Here is an 18,886-nt window from a genome sequence, read left to right as displayed (position 1 = left end):
AAAAGAGAAAAACAGCAGGTTTTCATTATCATGCCTGGTCAAAGAAAAGTATTAAACCTCTGTTTAACTGTTTTTGACTTCTATGTCGATGGCTGTGACTAACCATGTAGTCATCTACAAGTTTTCCCTTTGTTTCAGAATTAATAGTCTAAACCTTTTACTACGAGAGAGTTTTAGTGTAGGTTTCTGTATTTAGAAACATAGCTGAAGAATCAGTCAGAAGTAGGCCTCCAGACTTGTGAACACGCAACGACATAATTATGCTCATTATTATTGTATATATGCAAAGCTTCCTATCATGGCAGGGTGTGCCATGACAGGAAACTTTGCGTTAACATTCAGAAAATTAGCCCTGACATCAAGCCCCTGTTCTGTCTGCACCAGTTGGGAACAGTCTGACTCATGCGTCCTGCTTCCTCCCCGTATGAATACTGTGATGAAGAGATAGAATACAGCCGGGGCCGGTTCCTACAGCTAGCTGTGATGGAATGAGAATCATATGAAAGGAAAATCTGTTTTTTAGCTGCACAATCATGTTTACATTTAATCACTCAGCATATGCTTATATAGACGGAATCATCATAATAAGCACAGTAAGGATTTCTATCCTGAAAGTCTAATGCTTACTCTACGGTCTAGAGACTAATGGACTTACAGCATTTCTCCTCATTTCTTGGAATTCAGCGTGGCTAAAAAAACATGAGGAGAATCATTTGAACAGAGGAAGAGATAGTAGTGGCTTGCGCATCATTTCCCACCATGGTTTGCGAGATAGTGGAACAGGAAGTAAAGGCAGTCTTTAAAAATAACAGTCAACATGACAATTATATTGCCTTAAACTACAGTCAGGTTAAACACACCCATTGGGAAAACAAAAGAGACTGGTGTTTAACCTCTGGTTTTCACCAGAGCTTGTGAGATATTACTTACTTCATCATCAGTCCCTTTATGTCTTTGTCATCACCATCCATTAACTCAAATTTGTTTGTGAGTGTAAGAGAGATCTCAGTTTTAGCCAGCTGACTCAGTGTGTTTTCTTTGTTGGGGTCATTTGGATCCACAGCACCTTCACCTGTGAATAGGAGAAAGCTTCTTAGTCTGTTATCTATTTACACAAATACTGATGAAAATCGTAACTGTGACATAAGCATAACCTTAAAGGGGAATAAAGCTATTTGATGCATAGGTTTTTAGGTTCCTGCATTTATTAAACCTTCTTTCAACCTGAATAGTCATCCTGAATTATTATGCATATTTGAACTGAAAGACTGAAAACGATATACATGTAATGTATATATATATATTATACTATATAAACCCTTCTGATACACCATTTAACAGGGAAAGGGGGTGGGTACATGCGGGTAAGATCATTCCCACTTTGTGCTTTGGTAGCATCTGGATCTTTTCAGAAGAAAAACAAAAAATTTATGAACAAGATGGTTCCTAATTTTACCAGTTAGGGACTCCATGTCAGGAACATCTCCCAAGTCATCCAGGAGCTCATGTAGAACATCATTGGGTTCTGGAGCAATGGCCTCCTTGTGCTCCAGCACAAGCTGTTGGACAAACGTGAGCAAAACACCTTATACATTTGGTGGTAAAACACACAAGGTGATACATTTTCATAAAAAAACATGGAAGTAATGAACACCCTATCTAATATAATGCAACGTGTCAATGCAGTATCTCCAAACAAGCCTTAGATCGGGTGTACAGTGTGTTCTTTTGTTCTACTGTTTTTCAAAGCTAATTCAAAACAGATTCACCATTGGACAGCGCATGATAATATGTGCTGAATGTCTGTTATCTCTGTCAGCAGTAAGGAAGTCTGTTGCATGGGAGTCAGCCAATATAAAGACAAAGCTTCAGCAGTTCACACTGGTGGTATGATAAGAAAACAGGCTGATTTTTCCAATATTCCCCACAGCTTCAAAGCACCTCAGTCAAAACACCAAGCACCTCTCCCATACCTCTCCCAAAAATCTCTTTCTTTTCACCACCAACATGCAGAAAGACAAGTAGGCTCAGTAACATAGCTAAGTCATCAGATCTTCCTTAAGTGCTTTCTCAGGTGTCTACAAAGAAGGCCACAAAAACCAAGAAATGTAGATGCAGTGAAAGCTTTCAGAAATCTGCCCAGAATTTTATCATCAAGAACAAGGTTATAAGATAGTGGTTGCAAAGAATGTCCTTTGTCTAAATTGCGGATGGTGTTTTGCAATCCTCATGTATTTTTGAACATTCGCTGCATTTATTGTAGCTTAATGTCCTTGAAGTTAGTCTTGCTAAGTTGCTGAAATGCCTGGAATGCTGTGTGGATTCGGTTTTGTTATCACATCAAGACATTCTTATCTCATCTTCCTTTCAGTTGGTAAAGATGGACCACCCTATACCTCTTGGGAGCAAACATAAAATTCACCTTTGATTTCTTAATGTTTAGCAGCTAACGAGAAGTGTTTTTCCCATGTGCAACCCTTTTTCCCCTTTACCAGTATGTCTAGTATTACAAGGAGATACCAAAAATTCTGCCTACTGTTCCATAAGAAGTTTAACAGATAATACAGTTATGAGTTATACAGCTATGCGAAAACAAAAAGTAATTACAAGGAGGGATTATGGATAGACAGACTTTCTCTAGACAGAAAATAAAAATAAGGTGTCACTTCTACACAAATGGGCTCATGGGCTTACTGAATGAGTGTTGATGATCTCTTCTATGGAGATGTAGATGACAGGTTTGCTAAGTGTCACCATGTCAGAGTACTCATCAACGTTAAACTTCTCTTCAGGAGCTGGGACGTCACATGCAGCCTGGAAGAATGCTCTGTGAAGTACAGCACATATGAAGTATATTATTGAAGTATAAAGAGTATTGTACTCCAGCACTTGATTGTATTTCTATGAAAATAATGAAAGGACAGACCAAACAGAAAACAGGGAATTTCCAGTAAGTATGACTTATCAGTAGGGGTACGTGCAGTAAATGTTCACACACACACACACACGCTTACTTTAAAGTCATGACACACCTCCCTCCTCTTTGCTGATGCCACACTTTAGCACAAAGGCAATTCTTCCCTGTTCATTTCTGTTTCCACTTTAAATGACCTGTTGCTGTTTACCACAATTGCAGGTGAAATTTCCACATTTCCTTACTGTAATTACAGTTTTAAAAATTGGCCAAGAGCTTCTAAGAAACCACAATTGTTAAGTATGCCCAGTTGTGCATAATATTCTGGATACAACTAAATGCTATTTGAATATCTTTAACAATTATTTTATCAGGGTAACTAATAAAGTCAGTAGGCTAGAGAAGGTCAGCAAGGTACACTATATTGTATATATTTGGGACCCCCTTCCAAATCATTGAATTAATATGGAGTTGGCCCGCCCTTTGCAGCTATAACAGCTTCCACTCTTCTGTGAAGGCTTTCCACAAGGTTTAGGAGTGTGTTTATGGGAATGTTTGACCATTCCTCTAAAAGTGCATTTGTGAGGTCAGGTACTGATGTTGGATGAGAAGGCCTGGCTCACAGTCTCCGCTCTAATTCATCCCGAAGGTGTTCTATCAGGTTGAGGTCAAGACTCTGTGAAGTTCCTCCACACCAAACTCACTCATCCATGTCTTTATGGACCTTGCTTTGTGCACTGGTGTACAGTCATGTTGGAACAGGAAGGGGTCATCCCCAAACTGTTCCCACAAAGTTGGGAGCATGAAATTGTCCAAAATGTCTTGGTATACTGAAGCATTAAGAGTTCCTTTCACTGGAACTAAGGGGTCAAGCCCAACCCCTGAAAAACAACACCTGAGTTAAATAATTTGGAGGGGTGTCCCAAATGTTTGGCAATATAGTTTAGACGTATTCTAAGAGCAGAATTAGAATGATGTTCATAATCGATTTAAGAGTGAACACAGATAATAGACCACTTTTTTACTCATTCTTTGCTCAGTTGCTGGAGCATGTTTTATATCTAACCTGAATTTCTGGTAAGTGGAGGAGATATAACTGTTCATGGGTGTGAGGTGATCACTCTCGCCCTCAAACAGTTTGTTAGCAGCAGCATGCTGTAGCATCTTGGCCACAGAGCCCAGGTTCCTTCTCTGCTCTGAATGCAGCTGCCCTCCTGCCGTCATGTCGATGATATCAAATCCATCTGGCGCCACTATAGCTGGGTTCATGTAGCGGTAATACAGAAGGTTTCCAACAATCTGTTAGGAAAAAAAAGTACAGAAAAAACAGATCTTTTGCACGGATTTTTAAGAGCTTATATCATCCATGCTAAATGCTGCCCCACACCCTGGTTACCTAGCTACAGTAAAAACAACATGATGTTCAACTGAAATGATTCACATCTAACCTTCAGCAGATCATCTTCAGACGAATCCGGGAATTTCTCATGAAGGGTATCCTTCAGAACTTTAGCTATGTATCTCATGGCGTAGCTGTATGAAAACATCAAAAGGAGAAAAAACAATGCATGAAACAGAATTTCCCACAATTCACTGAAAAATTAAGAATAGTAACATCAAGTCTCATTATATATGCAAAAAAAGCATATATTTTTTCCAGCCTGAGCAAATTCTTTACAATTTTTAGCTCTGAAATAGAAATGGGAGGGTCAGTCTGTAGATTTCGTTTCAAAACAATAATACTGCCCCCTAGTGTATAAGGAACTTCACAATAAATATTTCCATGATGTACATTTAACTAAGTTTAACTACATTTATCCAAGTAACAGGCCACAATGTCACAAAGTTAGATCTAGATCTTACGGGATGGCATCCACTGAAGACATAATAGAGCTGAGCACTTTGTCCGTGACAGAGCGCAGTGTTTGATTAGATGCCTCCAGCCTGTTCCTCACTTCCTCGTGTGACAAAGCCTGTTCCACCGTCACCTCATAGGGTAGTTTACTGAGAGTCACAAAGGAAGAAATGTATTAATTATTCTAATTATTCAATACCTTTTTTTGTATATGAAACATCTATCGAATATTTGTTCATGTATATATATATATATATATATATATATATATATATATATATATATATATAATATGCATATATTTCATCACTTACCTCGCCTCTCCTGTTGCAGACTCTATCTGGTTGACCCAGGCTTTGTAGATGTCTATTGGATTAGTGTTTATGCCGAGGGACTTGTTCTCAATGATGTCTTTTACCACGGGGGAGAGAAGCTGCCGAAGGGCGTTCTGACCCCGAGCGCCTCGATTAAAGCTTACGACCATCTTAATGACCGTTGGGTTCCCAGTGACAATGTCCTGGATTTGGTCTACTTTTGACCTGGCAATGTGATTACACATAGTGTTATATAGTTTTAAAAGTAGATCTGTTATGCAAGCACACTGCTGTTCAGTTCAGGACAAATTAAGCACAATTTAATTATTTCATCAGTGAAATAATTATTCAATGGGTAAATCTATGTTTAATGTAAAGTGCCCAAAGAAAATAGTCATGATAAACTGAGAATTGCTGCTGATTCATTCATTATTGCAGTTAAGATTTTTATTGTTAATACCCACATACACACACAAATGATTAGGTATTTTCTCACTTGATCTCCTCTCTGAGGGCAGACTCAAAGAGCTTGAGCAGCAGGTACTCTTCACGCTGGTTTGAGGCATAGTTATATAGGGTGAAAATTACTGTGTCCATGAATTTAGTGGACTTGTTCTGAGGCATCTGGAAGATGAGCTTGGCCAAGTATGATGGCTGTGTCTGTATCAACAACAGAAAATAATAATATTGAAGAAAACTAGATTACTACACAATATTTTCCCCAAGATTAATAACATTATGCACCATAGTGCAGGGTATTTAAATAACCCATGGTGATATTAGCATTAGAGGTACACTAAAGTTTTTGTATCTATAACACAATCAGTCAAAGACTCACTTGTAGGATATAAAACAAATGCTGGTAAGCCTCCAGTCTCTTTCTTTTCTCTTTGCTCAGGCCTTTGATTCCCTGCTTGTCTCCTGTGGCCAGATCTTCTTTCGTCATTTTGCTCTTTTTGCTCTTCATCTTCTTACTGAGTGACACCACATCCTGTTTAAATATAGGACATAGTAATGGCTGGGTTTCTATATTCCACTGTTCTCACCTATCAATAGATAAGGCAACCAGGGAAATCAAGTTCCCTTTGTATTTAGTTCATACCTGAAGTGTGATTCTATTTTTCACCAGCAGGCCGATCTTAATGTCCATCAAGTTCAAGTCTTTCTCCATTTGCTGATTGGCACGAATCTTGGTTACCACTTCTTCACGGAGATGTATCACTTCCTGTTCCTCCTGCAGGTCGAGGTTACTCTGTTCCAGGAGATGAGCAAACTTACGGACCACCGAGAGAGGGGGATCCTGAGCACCAGCTAAAGCACACATAAAAAGAAAAAGCGAAAATAATAAAAAAAAATAATAAAAGTTGTTTAATATGTTAACAAATATGTCTGTATTACACCTTAAATGTAGTTAATATTTATTTTTACTCACTGAGAGTTTTGTAATCATCTCTGGCCTTGTTTGCTTTTAGAAAAGCCTGAATCTTTATTATCTCTTTTTCCTGTACACACAAAAGATATAGGGTAATATTCAATTTTTCTAATATTCCATTAATGAAACCAATCTAACAACAAATGTGTCATTTACCCCATCTGTATGGATAACTTACATGGTCTTTGAAAAACTGTAGTCTCTTTCTGTACGCTTGTCTGGCCCGCCACATTTTCACAAAAGACTGTAACTAAATTGAAAAGAGAATAATAATTGTGAGAAACCAATGTTTTCTTCTTTCTCTCTCATTTATCTCTGTCTAAAACCAGTCCAAAATCTATCATCAGTCTTTAACCTGTTTTGGCCTAAGACCAGTATAAGGTTTAAATCTATTTCAAATCCATACCATTTTAATTGCAGTGACCCTTCACTATAAGTGTGTAAGCCACCTTTTCATTACTATGTCAGTACTAATAATAACATATAAATATATGTTTATGTGCATGACTTTAACAATGATAGAGACTGTTTACCTTGACCACAGTCTGCACATTGCTTTGTAATGTCTGTAGCCTTTCCTTGTAAGCTTTCCTCTGTTTATATCCCTTCCAGGATGCCTGCACACACAGGATAAAACATCAGTCGACAGTGTACACAAATAAACCTCCTTGCATGACTATTTATTAGGCATTATACATGTTATGTCTGCTGGAACAAATTCATGTTTAATAGACATTAGTAATTACAGAAATCCATATAACAGTTTTAGATCCCTAAAAACAAAACCACAATTTGTTGAATTTTAAATGGTGCACTGTTAAGAATGTAGTATGCGATGCATGACCTTCAGTAGTATGTTATACCCTGTGTAGTGAATACAGTGAAAAGGGTACTGTCAGGAATTCAGATTAACTGTGTTGATGGGAGCAGATATTTATGGATAAAGAAATGGAACCAGCTACATATCAGCAACAATGGTACCTTACAACCTTACAAGCTACACTGACCAGGCATAACATTATGGCCACCTGCATAATATTGTGTTGGTCCTCCTTTTGCTGCCAAAACAGCCCTGACCCATCATGCACTGTGTATTCTGACACCTTTTTTATCAGAACCAGCATTAACAGAATCAGCAATTTGAGCAACAGTAGCTCGTCTGTTGGATCGGATCACACGGACCAGCCTTCGCTCCCCACGTGCATCAGTAAGCCTTGGCCGCCCATGACCCTGTCGCCGGTTCACCACTGTTCCTTCCTTGGACCACTTTTGATAGATACTGACCACTGCAGACCGGGAACACCCCACAAGAGCTGCAGTTTTGGAGATGTTCTGATCCAGTCATCTAGCCATCACAATTTGGCCCTTCGTCAAACTCGCTCAAATCCTTATGCTTGTCCATTTTTCCTGCTTCTAACACATCAACTTTGAGGACAAAATATTCACTTGCTGCCTAATATATCCCACCCACTAACAGGTGCCATGATGAGGAGATAATCAGTCTTATTCACTTCAACTGTCAGTGCTCATAATGTTATGCCTGATCGGTGTACATGAGATATGAAATCATAACTGATATTGTTGATGCTAGAGCTCATTGCGATGGCATAAATCAATGACATAATTGCTTAAATGCTATTGTTAATTCTACAGTCTAGAATATGTGTTAGTATAGCATTTTTTCCATGTAATAGTTTGGAATTGATATTTTAGTCTTACCTGTAATTTAACTACACTTGGCTCTTGTTGCTTGAAATAATTCAGTCTGTCATTGTAGGCCCGCCTCACCAGATATCCACGAGTCCAAGCCTGCATCTGTATAATGAGCGACTCATTGGCCAGCCAGAGCTGTTCTCGGTTATATTCTGCTGTCACCCGGCTTACAACCATCTAAGTCAGAAACATGATTCAAAGGAGCTGTTAGAAATGGATAGCAAACCGGTAAATAGTGCTGATTGATAAAAATGCATCTCACTGCTGATAACCTACCTGAATATCTTCTTTTGTGAGTTGTGTGCTATCATGGACAAAGTCATCCGGTTCCACCCATGTCCCAGTTTGGCTTTCCAGGTTGTAGAAATAATCATATTTGTCTTTGATTCTGTGCTTCACCCACAAGCTACCACTATGCCCTAACAAGATAGTTATAGCTAATTAGAATTGAAAAAAAAATGACATGTGCCTTACAAAGAAAACCCAAACCATATTGATAGAACTGATATATTCCTGTACAAAATAACATTACCTTGCTGTGTGTGTTGAGACTGCAGCTGTTCTAGTTCAGTCTGGTAATGGTTTGCACATTCAGGCAGCACACCCCTCAGTCCTACACATGGTCTTTGCAGAGCACTCAGAGTATCGTCCTCATGTCCTGCAGCTATCGCTCTGTTAATGTCTGCCACTGCCTCGGCCACTGGGATATGACACGGTAAAGTCAGTGAGTAGATACAGGTTATTAAGGATGAATACAGGTTTATTGTATATTAAGGAGGATTTACAGTAGGCAAACGTTTTATCTGAAATTCTTTATTTGAAATAATTTTACTCTTAACAACTCCATCAACAAGTTTAGCCACGGTGTGGAGTATTAATGTAATGTTTAGGTAAAAAGTACATTTGATCGTACGTTTCAAAGCATCCTCCTGGTCTTGATTGGCAGTGTGTATCGCCTCCTGAATCTGATCCAACCACAGAACTGCAGATTCATCTCCTGACCGCTGCATTACAAAATACACATCACTGAGTCAGTACAAGCACTAACATGCACATGAGTAAAAACATAACATTTTTCTTTTACTAGTCACTTAAATAGCATAGGCAGGATAGTGAAGAAGCAACAAAATTTTGTGGTGGAAATACAGGTGACTTGGCTCTATTTAACACTGTAGATGTTTTCATAACAGTAGCAATTGTTGTACATTATCCATCAAAAAACCGTCCCATCAAAGATACCGTATCTCCTACGGATTTTACTGTAAAGACCTTACATTAAACAAAATAAGAATTTCTGAACGAAAGGAAATACAGATAGAGGCGTTTATTGCTGCTGTTTACAATATGTATCTAGTTTGTGTTGTCAGCTACCTACAGCTTTTAACATTCATGCTAGTTATTTTTTATAGGATATGCTAGTCTTGATGCTTGTACATTTTGGGATTTTAATAGACATGGGTATGGAGACCGATAAGAAGGAGGAGAGAGCCGCAAGATACAACAAGAACAGACAGACAGTGAATAACAATATGAATATAATTGCACGTCATATACAGAACTGCCTAGATTTAAATAAATAAAACTATACATCAGTACAGATGGAGAAAACTACAGCTGGCTGAAGATGCCAGAGTAGTTTTCTATGATTTCTGTCTTTCCATAGCTACTCATATCAATGGTAACATGGTGACTGTTTCTGCATGTACCAGCAGTTCCCTTTTCTAAATAAAAAAAAATGTTCTCCATTAATGACAGAGCATGACTCTATCTTGTGTTCTGTGTCTCTACGGTATATAATACAATGAGTCATGATCAAATGTTTTTTCTAACGCTAAATAGATGCATGAGTAATCCTGAGACTAGGCAGATGCAGAGATTAAAAACAAAGAAAAAATTAACTATAACCACGTTGAAACTTCTTAATTGTAAATTTTAAATAGTCCAAATGTGAATGATAAAATATGTTATAGCCATTGACTGATTCTCAGAAAAAAGCTAGAAGCATTGTGTTAAATATACAAACAGAAACCAGTAATCAGTAATCTCCTCCCACACTGCAACAACAATTTCCTGGCATGTGCAATCCAGAGCAATTCTACTGTCAGTGTCCTACATGTCTGGACAGGAAACCACCCCACAGCTCTAAAGGATGAAGGATATAGAGAACTTCAGCTGGACGCTCTGTTTTTCATTTTCATATTTCGGATTTGTTTTTATTTAAAGATGTTCTTCACTAACTGTACTGATTGTGACCATCAGAAGAAGAAGAACGTGAGGTGGAATATTGAGTGAAGGCCAGGACGTCTAGAGGAGACAGATATGTGGAGACTGCTTTTGATACTCTTGTGCACTTTTGTGCTAACAGACTCAAGCCATGTTCAACACAGACGTAAGTAATATTAAAGATAATATGTAGAAAATGTCTAATCTAGTTAGAAATTGAAATGTCTATTTTATTTATTAGACCCTCAAAATATCTGTAAATAGGATTACTCACAAAGATTTATTTATTTTTCATTTCAGAAAACCGTAGCATAGTAACAAAGGGTTGCTTAGGTCCAAGAACATTTCATGGAAAAAAAGCTAAATCCATAAATGAAACCCTGCATCAACCACAGCTTCAGAACATCTCCAACAATCATGTGAACTTCACAGATGGATTCGTCAGCACCAGGATCATTCCAGTAGCTTATATCATTGCTATTGTTATCGGAATTCCTTCCAACATCCTGGTACTGGCTTTTCTCTGTCGGAAGACTGGAAGTTTGTCTAGCGCAATCCTCTACTTGAGCCTAGCAGTTTCAGACCTCTTCCTCCTCATCTCTCTCATGCTTAAAGTCCACTACCATCTGAATGGCAGTAACTGGGTGTTCGGAGAGCTCGCGTGTAAACTTGTGACAGCCTGCTTTTATGGGAACATGTACTGCTGTATATATACCCACATGTGTGTTAGCGTGTTGCGGTATTTAGCTGTGGTACATCCGTTCCTGTACAGAGGACTCTCTAAAAGATCTTGCACAACCTGGGCAAGTCTGACCGTGTGGATTGTTTTTGCTCTGGCCATGGCTCCTGAATTCCTCACTCATCAAAGCTACTACCTCAACCAGGTTGGGATCGTCACATGTCATGACATTCTGCCTTACGAGGAGAAACTCTACAGCTTACTGATTCCTTATAGATTATGCCTCATTTTTCTAGGCTTCATATTTCCTTTCGCAGTCATCATATTTGCCTATGGATCTATTGTATATCACCTACGCAGGTCCAGCTGTGATTTTACATATTACATTAAGGCAATCACACTTGTATTTGTGATCTTTGTGGTGTGTTTCACTCCAAGTAACACAATCCACTGGATACATTATGTGAGACTGTATACAAACAAGCAAGATGACTTCTATAATTACTTCAGTGTAGCTGTGTGTGTCTGCTGTTTTCACAGCTGCCTGGACCCCTTCCTCTTTTACTTTATAACAAAGAGTACCAAATCCAGAGGGAATTTTATCTCCCTTGAAGGAGTATATCTGAGGAGTTCAGTGACCACACACTAACCTTGCTACCCCTAAAGTTATAACTATTGCCCAAGTTATATACAAACATTATGGTAAATTCACAATCCTACTTTAGGGCATGAATGTAACGTGTATATAGTACAATTTATGCCTGGGCTTCATAACAAAAATGACCTAAGCTTCTAAAGCAGAATTTATGATGTTTTAAGAAATAAATTTTTTAATTGTCACTTTAATCAACTGTATCCACAATTAGGTTATAATATGTTACACTGATTAAAGCAATTTTTTTTAACTTACCCGATATAAAAATATATTTTCTAGAGGATATATTTCTTATATATTTGGCACAGGAAGAGAGTAATCCCTTTGGAAAAAAAAAAAAAAACTCTTCCGCTTTTGTTGCTTTTCTAAAAATATCCTGCTGTTTGTAAAGGCTTTTTTCCGGTTCAAGGAAAAGTTGGATGATGTATTTCTTTGTGTGCTACATGTGTGCTAAATCTCAATCTCTACAACATTTCTTTAACATTTTTGTGCACTGGACCCTACTGGACATATAAATGTTTTATCTAAAAGGAGCAGAATTGTGAAGAACATTGCTATATTCAATTCCTGGCCATTGAGTTTGAAACTTGCGTCATCAGAGATTGAAAGCTAAAACAAACTTGAATATCTTGTACTTGAATACCATTGGTTACACTGGATACAAATTCTTTCTTTAGCAACATCACACAATACAAATAAGTCGATACCTTGCAAATGCGGTCTTTGGTATGCAGTAGCAGATCATGGTAGTGTTTGGCTGTGGCTGGATTAACTCCCTGTAGTTTGGCTGTTGGGAGAGTTAGAGCCGCAAATGTCTTTTCTGCATCTCCAGAATTCAAAGCCTCATTGATTTCAGCAATGGCAATGACTCCTGCAAACACACACCTCAAACGGTTAGTGTAATCAACACAACTACAACACGAAGACACAACTGTCTGGACTTCAAAAGTCTAATATGTCCAGAATGAACACTTATATGTATACTGTAAAGTGTAAAAAAAAAAAAACTTAAATATAATATAGTGTTAACTGTATTGTGTATTAATAGTGCAACTAAATAAATGTTTTCATTTATATGGTTCTTATAGCCACAAGAGTCTCTGTTTCCAGTATATGAAATCTGAATGTAAAACAGTAATGAGCCCTTACTTTCATTTTCCTCATGAACCTGAAAGTTGACAGTGTCGATGCACTTCTGAACATCGTTCCAGGTGAGAAACTCCTGGCCCTGAGCGAGAGATTCTGCTCGAAGTTTTACCAGCATGTCTGCATACCTATCAGAAGCAAAAACAAAATAATATATCAGGACCCAATGTTCGTAGTAAGACTGCTCATCCAAGAGGAATGCAATTATAGGGAAAAGTAACTGGACCAAAATAACTAAAGATGCTTTATTTTGAGCAATTAGCAATTCTTCATTACCTCTGCATATTGTCATGATCAATGTTACTGAAGCCAAGTGGCGAGTCAGAAAGTTGCTCGCTGACAGCCACAACATCCTTAGTGTCCAGCAACTCATTTAAGACAGCTACCGCTGACAGCATCTCAACAGCAACATTCAACTCCTCATGGCTCAGACCTGCCTTATTCTGCGGCACAAAACAATCCAATAAAAGCAGTAAAAATCAAATAAATTGTACTCAGTTACATGCTAATTGTACTTTGATGTCTGTTTTTCCTCTCTTAATAATAATAATAATAATAATAATAATAATAATAATAATAATAATAATAATAATAGCAAGTATTAAAGACTCATGAAAATAATTTATTCTATATATTGTTTCACTTAAACCCCGCACTTAAAACCCAATCCCAAATTGCCCTTTTCACTATATAGTATGCCTATACAGATCCTCCATGGTGCACTATATACAATAAAAGCATATATTATCACATAAAGACAGTGGCTTCTACAGTGCAAACTATTTTCAGTTTATTTTAACATTTTATACACACCTGCTTTTTCTATGGCCACATAAAATCTATTTGGTAGTATTTTATATATTTTAATTGAGCAATCAATTACATCATTAGGTAAATATTCCTAAAATAAGTCCTAAAAGCTGACCTTTGAGCTGTTCTGTAGGCTGAAGAGTTCAGACTGGTACAAGTTGGCAGCAGTGGGATACACCAGGGGCAGCTGGGCTTCTGGGTTCATCAGCTCCTGTACTGTGTTCTCTGCAATACCCTGACGAATGGCAGCGTTGATGGCAGCAACAGACTCCTGCTCTGCAGCCATCAAAACAATCACATACATCAACGCTTTTATGTCAAATACTCCAATATTATTTATCAATACTATGTCATGTTGTGTTCCTGTGTAATGCCTCTTTGCCCCACACTCCCTCCTTTTTTGGCCATTTAACAAATAAAATTTTTGGCCATTTAACAAATAAAAAAATTAACTAGCATGCATATTTCTGCATGAGCTAGTGCCGAAGATTTCTGGTTTGCCAAAAAGACACATGGTTCGTTTCCACAATATACAAAGTCAAGGTAAAGGTCATGCATACTTAGTCTCTCTGCTTCAGCAAAGTCATTGCAGGTTCTCACAGCACTCTGAATCTCATCTCTCTCCAGCTGAGCTGCAGCACCAATATCCTACAGAAAAGGATGCTCACAAGTTACTATCTTTGTCATATTTTTAAACAACCATCCCTGCTTCCACTCCTGTATTGTATTCCCGCAGTATTTTATTTTTAATTATCTCAAGAATCAATTAGGCTTATGTTAGAAAAATCCATAAGTGTTTAGACCAAAAACAAATTACATTTTCCTGGAAAGAAAATCCTTAATAATTTGTTTTGGGTCCCTAGTGCACACCTCTATGGATTTTGTTAGATAATGAGACTGTAGGTACTGAAATATTTTATATAGCCATTCCCACCTTAGTTTTGTGATCTCTGCATGAAGTAAAGTGTTCCAGGTACCACTGAGAGTTCGCTTCTGAGATACTGAGAATGCCCAGGGCAGGTAGCCTGAGGGCAGCCATGAGAGCCTCTTTATCTTGAAAATCAATGGCTTGATTCACCTTCTGCAAAGCTGTAAGCACTGCAAAGAGAGAATATATATATATATATATATCTATTGTTAAGTTGAGAGCTTTTCTCAATAATTAACATTTTGTGTAGAAAGCCTTTCACACTCCGAATTTAAATTTACATGAACTAAAATATACGTAAAGAAAAAGTAGTTTTTTGCAGACAATCTGTGCACTCACTGTTGACCAACTCCACACTGTTTTGGATTTCTTGCTGGGTGAGTAGCTCCTCATATACATCCCTCTCTTCCGCTGCAATGGAAGAACGCTGGATGAACACAAAGACAAACATATTTAGTGGACCATCATTCATAAATAGTGACCATGAGAAGTAAGTAATTTGACATTTGACATAATTTGATATAACATGTGCTTCAGTTACCTGTATTTCAGAATATAAAAGCATTAATAAATACAGTCTTGACCTCTATACCTTAACCTCTGACTCACTACCACAGCATTTAGAGTCAATAAATGGAGTCTGAGGGAGTTGCATTCTTTTTGTACCTAAATGTTGCAGATGTTGACTCTATGGAAGGCTCTAGGGAGAAGTTTCCAAATCTAAATATCCCACTTTGCACAAACCTTTGAAAAATTTGCTTACCTGTGCTTTTTGCGTTTCACATCAGGGACACTTTTATTTCTCGGTGTGCTACTCTGAATAATCACTACTCTACCTATGAGCATTGTGTCTGGAAACGTGTGTGCCTTTGGTAAGATGAGACATATCACTCAAAAGCAGATAGGAGTCATTTAAAAATAAGTACAACCATCAGTATGTTAACTAACTCACAAAAAGCAGAAATTTCACAACGTGCCTTGTATATCTTAATAGCTTTGAACTGAAAGTACCATCTGGTCTGTGGGAACACTACAACACAAACACCTGCCATGTCAACGTGTAACATGTAGCATTCTGTTTTCTTCAGATGTTTTTAACATTTTTCTTCCTACGATGGTAATGAACAGCTGTGATTTAGACAATAACCATGTCTGTGTGATTTGTAGCATTATTCAGGTGCACTGTTTAAACTTTTTACAAAAGAAGTGTGTCTTACACGTCCTGAGGCAAGTTTGTCTTTCCTCCTCTTGGCCTGGCTCAGTGTATCTTGGTAATCCTGAGCTAGTTCCACTTTGATGTTCCTCAGCATTGCATTTGGGTTGTGCAAAGCTGACATGGTGCCTTCAGCCTGACCTTTATCTATGGCCTCATTAATGGCAATAACAGCAGCATGTACTGCAGGAAGACATATTTTAAAACAATAAAGAACAGTAAAGACATATTTTTTGTTTCAGGTTTGAATTACTGAAGCATTCTCATTGGAATGATTTTAAATATACACACTTCAGGCAGAACATTATGACCACCTGCTTAATATTGCGTTGGTCCCTCTTTTCTGCCAAAACAGCACTGTGTATTCTGACACCTTTTCTATCAGAACCAGCATTAACTTCTTCAGCAATCTGAGCAACAGTAGCTCATCTGTTGGATCGGATCACACGGACCAGCCTTCACTCCCCACGTGCATCAATGAGCCTTGGCCGCCCATGACCCTGTCGCTGGTTCACCACTGTTCCTTCTCTGGACCCCTTTTGATAGATACTGACCACTGCAGACTGGGAACACCCCACAAGAGCTGCAGTTTTGGAGATGCTCTGATCCAGTCGTCTAGCCATCACAATCTGGCCCTTGTTAAACTCACTCAAATCCTTACGCTTGCCCATTTTTCCTGCTTCTAACACATCAACTTTGAGGACAAAATGTTGACTTGCTGCCTAATATATCCCACCCACTAACAGGTGCCATGATGAGGAGATAATCAGTCTTATTCCCTTCACCTCTCGGTGCTCATAATGTTATGCCTGATCATTTAGAACAGTATAACTTTACTTTCAGTTTTTTAAACTGTATTCAGTCGTGCAGTTTTTTTTAACTAGCCAATATGCATGTTATATGATATTACATTTTATAGAGTTTTTAAATTCTCAGTAGATCAGTAGCTGATTCGTCAACAGTAAAAAGTGTATTTGATGAAAAATTCATTAGCACAGTTTGGGAACAATCAGATCCACAAATACATAATCTCAATCGGAGTTAATGTACTTACACTGGTAATGCGGCTTAATGATAATTCTCTAATTGGATACAGCAACCTAATACAGCCACAGTGCAGTATTTCCCTCAAATGAGTGTATTTACTCACAAGCAGCTTCATCCACCGAGAGCTCATTCGCTAGGATGCCACCGATCTTGCTGAATGCTGGCATTTGGATACCATACTTCTCCAACTCTTTCCTCATGTTACTGATCTCCTCATCTGGAGAGAGGGAACACTTATTTTTAATCCACTTAAAAACATGTACAGTAATGGTGATAACTCATAAGAAAGGTGTAGAACTGCACTCATTTCTAGTCAAGAAATTGCATCCTTTCCTAACATTTCTCTTAACTTTTCATGACATTTTGATTCATTATCATCTCCTGCTGATCATTATTATATGAGGAAAACTATGAGGTCATTAAGTAAGACAACAATGGGTGATAACACCCCATATACTAGACGTGATAAACATAATATTACAATTAAGCTAAGCATAGCCTGTAATTACCTGGCACGATTGCCCACAGGCTAGGCAAGTAATTACCTTCTGTGCTTTTATGTTTTTGTTATGCATATGGAGAGTGTGTGCTAGACACCTGAGTGCTTATGACTGACGAAGGACTGTGTGTTGAAGATGAAGAATCAAATTTAGCATAATTACAAGATTTTCCATATTGATGTTGTAGCATAATGTGAGATTATTGTATATAAATTTATTGTGCGGTGAGTTTACAAGACTCAGATCTGTTGCGTATACCTGTGAAGTCCACTTTGCCCAGCAAGTCTTGGATCTGTGGCGCAATCCCCAATTTATAGAGATATAAACTGAAGAAAAATAAATAAATAAAACTGTTATGCACGAGTGTAAGGAAATCTAAGACCAGATTCGGTACAACAACACAACAAGGTTTTAAGGTTAATAGCATTTGTACAAAGTTTGACATGGTACTCCATTTCTGCTTTAAACTTCAAGTGTAATGTTATGCATATGTACTGGACTGATGAATAAACCACACCCATGCTAGATATACTGCTTGAAATAAGGAATAATTTAGCATCAGGGCAATAGGAAATGTGAACGTGTAATGGCACGGTTCCTAACACAAGAGGTCAGTATGCAGTAGGTTCAGGTCTTGATTATGTTGCAGATATACTTGTATAAATCCTGTTACAGGTGCCTGGAAACTCCATTAAACTTTCATCTACCTGCTGATAAAGGATAAGTAGGTCATGAATCATTAAAGCATTTAGTGTACTGTGTGCCTGGGTATGTGTGTAAGATAAGCTTTCATGCTTCCTGTACCTTTGACCTCTAAAGACAATAGACAGAAATGGAGATTTCTTTCTTTGCTTTATTCATCAGGAGGGGCAAAGGGTGAAATGTTTAACCCCTGGCACAAGAGAAACAGCTTACAATGACTAACCAACACTGGGAGGCTCACACTAATTCAATTGTTTACAGCCTTTGCACTACCTTGGAGAGGGGAGGGGATCTGTTGTTTTCCCCACATGCATAGCTACAGAGTTTTTTCAGGCATCAATGGATGTAGTATCCAGTGAAATAAAAAGCATGCGTATAGGCAGTGCACAATTAAACACAGGCTAAACACAATGCAGAGGATGGGGGTTATTTGATGCCTGTGGTTATTTCCTCTGCTTAGGAGGGGGATTCCCTGGATCCATTTGGCCTCAAGGCTGCTTAGTCCAGCTGAGAAGCTGAGTTGACTATAGGGTCAGGAAGGAAGCGCTTCTGTGAGGAAGAGGAAGAAAGCCAGACAGGCTCAGGTGGGGAGAAAGAGAGCAACGAGGAGAGAGAAGGAAAGTGTAAGAGCAAGAAAATACCATCTAAAACTTACTACAGCCTTCCTGTTGTCATTCAGTAAACATGTATATGCTAGCTACGCTCGTAGGTCCGCTAAACAAAGCAAAGGAGCCTGCTTAACACTGTTATGTCTT

At 38.2% G+C, this 18,886-nt stretch overlaps 2 protein-coding genes across 3 annotated transcripts in view; one reads left to right on the top strand and one right to left on the bottom strand.

The window, feature by feature from the left end:
* Positions 1 to 18,886, bottom strand: part of iqgap2 (IQ motif containing GTPase activating protein 2) — a 36,388-nt gene that overhangs the window by 3,743 nt on the left and 13,759 nt on the right. The window contains exons 6-32 of one of the 2 annotated variants that reach the window (XM_058375446.1): positions 17,688 to 17,755; positions 17,033 to 17,146; positions 15,887 to 16,065; positions 15,009 to 15,096; positions 14,676 to 14,839; positions 14,302 to 14,389; positions 13,857 to 14,017; positions 13,208 to 13,374; positions 12,935 to 13,059; positions 12,493 to 12,656; positions 9,142 to 9,232; positions 8,761 to 8,928; positions 8,505 to 8,665; positions 8,235 to 8,405; positions 7,049 to 7,132; positions 6,694 to 6,765; positions 6,516 to 6,585; positions 6,186 to 6,394; positions 5,922 to 6,074; positions 5,580 to 5,743; positions 5,084 to 5,308; positions 4,778 to 4,918; positions 4,363 to 4,447; positions 3,981 to 4,213; positions 2,695 to 2,827; positions 1,457 to 1,559; positions 931 to 1,072 (exon numbers count right to left, since the gene is read on the bottom strand). In XM_058375446.1, the coding sequence (XP_058231429.1) occupies positions 931 to 1,072; positions 1,457 to 1,559; positions 2,695 to 2,827; positions 3,981 to 4,213; positions 4,363 to 4,447; positions 4,778 to 4,918; positions 5,084 to 5,308; positions 5,580 to 5,743; positions 5,922 to 6,074; positions 6,186 to 6,394; positions 6,516 to 6,585; positions 6,694 to 6,765; positions 7,049 to 7,132; positions 8,235 to 8,405; positions 8,505 to 8,665; positions 8,761 to 8,928; positions 9,142 to 9,232; positions 12,493 to 12,656; positions 12,935 to 13,059; positions 13,208 to 13,374; positions 13,857 to 14,017; positions 14,302 to 14,389; positions 14,676 to 14,839; positions 15,009 to 15,096; positions 15,887 to 16,065; positions 17,033 to 17,146; positions 17,688 to 17,755 (3,723 nt within the window). The remainder of the gene's footprint in view (positions 1 to 930; positions 1,073 to 1,456; positions 1,560 to 2,694; positions 2,828 to 3,980; positions 4,214 to 4,362; positions 4,448 to 4,777; positions 4,919 to 5,083; positions 5,309 to 5,579; positions 5,744 to 5,921; positions 6,075 to 6,185; positions 6,395 to 6,515; positions 6,586 to 6,693; positions 6,766 to 7,048; positions 7,133 to 8,234; positions 8,406 to 8,504; positions 8,666 to 8,760; positions 8,929 to 9,141; positions 9,233 to 12,492; positions 12,657 to 12,934; positions 13,060 to 13,207; positions 13,375 to 13,856; positions 14,018 to 14,301; positions 14,390 to 14,675; positions 14,840 to 15,008; positions 15,097 to 15,886; positions 16,066 to 17,032; positions 17,147 to 17,687; positions 17,756 to 18,886) is intronic. The other variant, XM_058375447.1, reaches the window with a different exon arrangement.
* On the top strand, positions 10,347 to 12,499 carry f2rl2 (coagulation factor II (thrombin) receptor-like 2). The gene is made up of 2 exons (XM_058375450.1): positions 10,347 to 10,617; positions 10,752 to 12,499. Exons 1-2 carry the CDS (start codon positions 10,548 to 10,550, stop codon positions 11,777 to 11,779), a joined length of 1,098 nt encoding a protein of 365 aa, XP_058231433.1. The 5' UTR covers positions 10,347 to 10,547; the 3' UTR covers positions 11,780 to 12,499.

This window comes from Hemibagrus wyckioides, linkage group LG22, assembly GCF_019097595.1.
Source record: "Hemibagrus wyckioides isolate EC202008001 linkage group LG22, SWU_Hwy_1.0, whole genome shotgun sequence".
Classification (NCBI taxonomy): Eukaryota; Metazoa; Chordata; class Actinopteri; order Siluriformes; family Bagridae; genus Hemibagrus; species Hemibagrus wyckioides.
Note: the sequence above shows the minus strand (reverse complement) of the source record. Positions and strands in the feature narration are given on the sequence as shown.

What these genes read in the sequence shown, in the direction of transcription:
- f2rl2 (XM_058375450.1), top strand. Translation starts at nt 10,548, where the DNA reads ATGTGGAGACTGCTTTTGATACTCTTGTGCACTTTTGTGCTAACAGAC. An exon ending in AAGCCATGTTCAACACAGAC is followed by an intron (nt 10,618 to 10,751) that starts GTAAGTAATATT and finishes TTTTCATTTCAG; the next exon opens with AAAACCGTAGCATAGTAACA.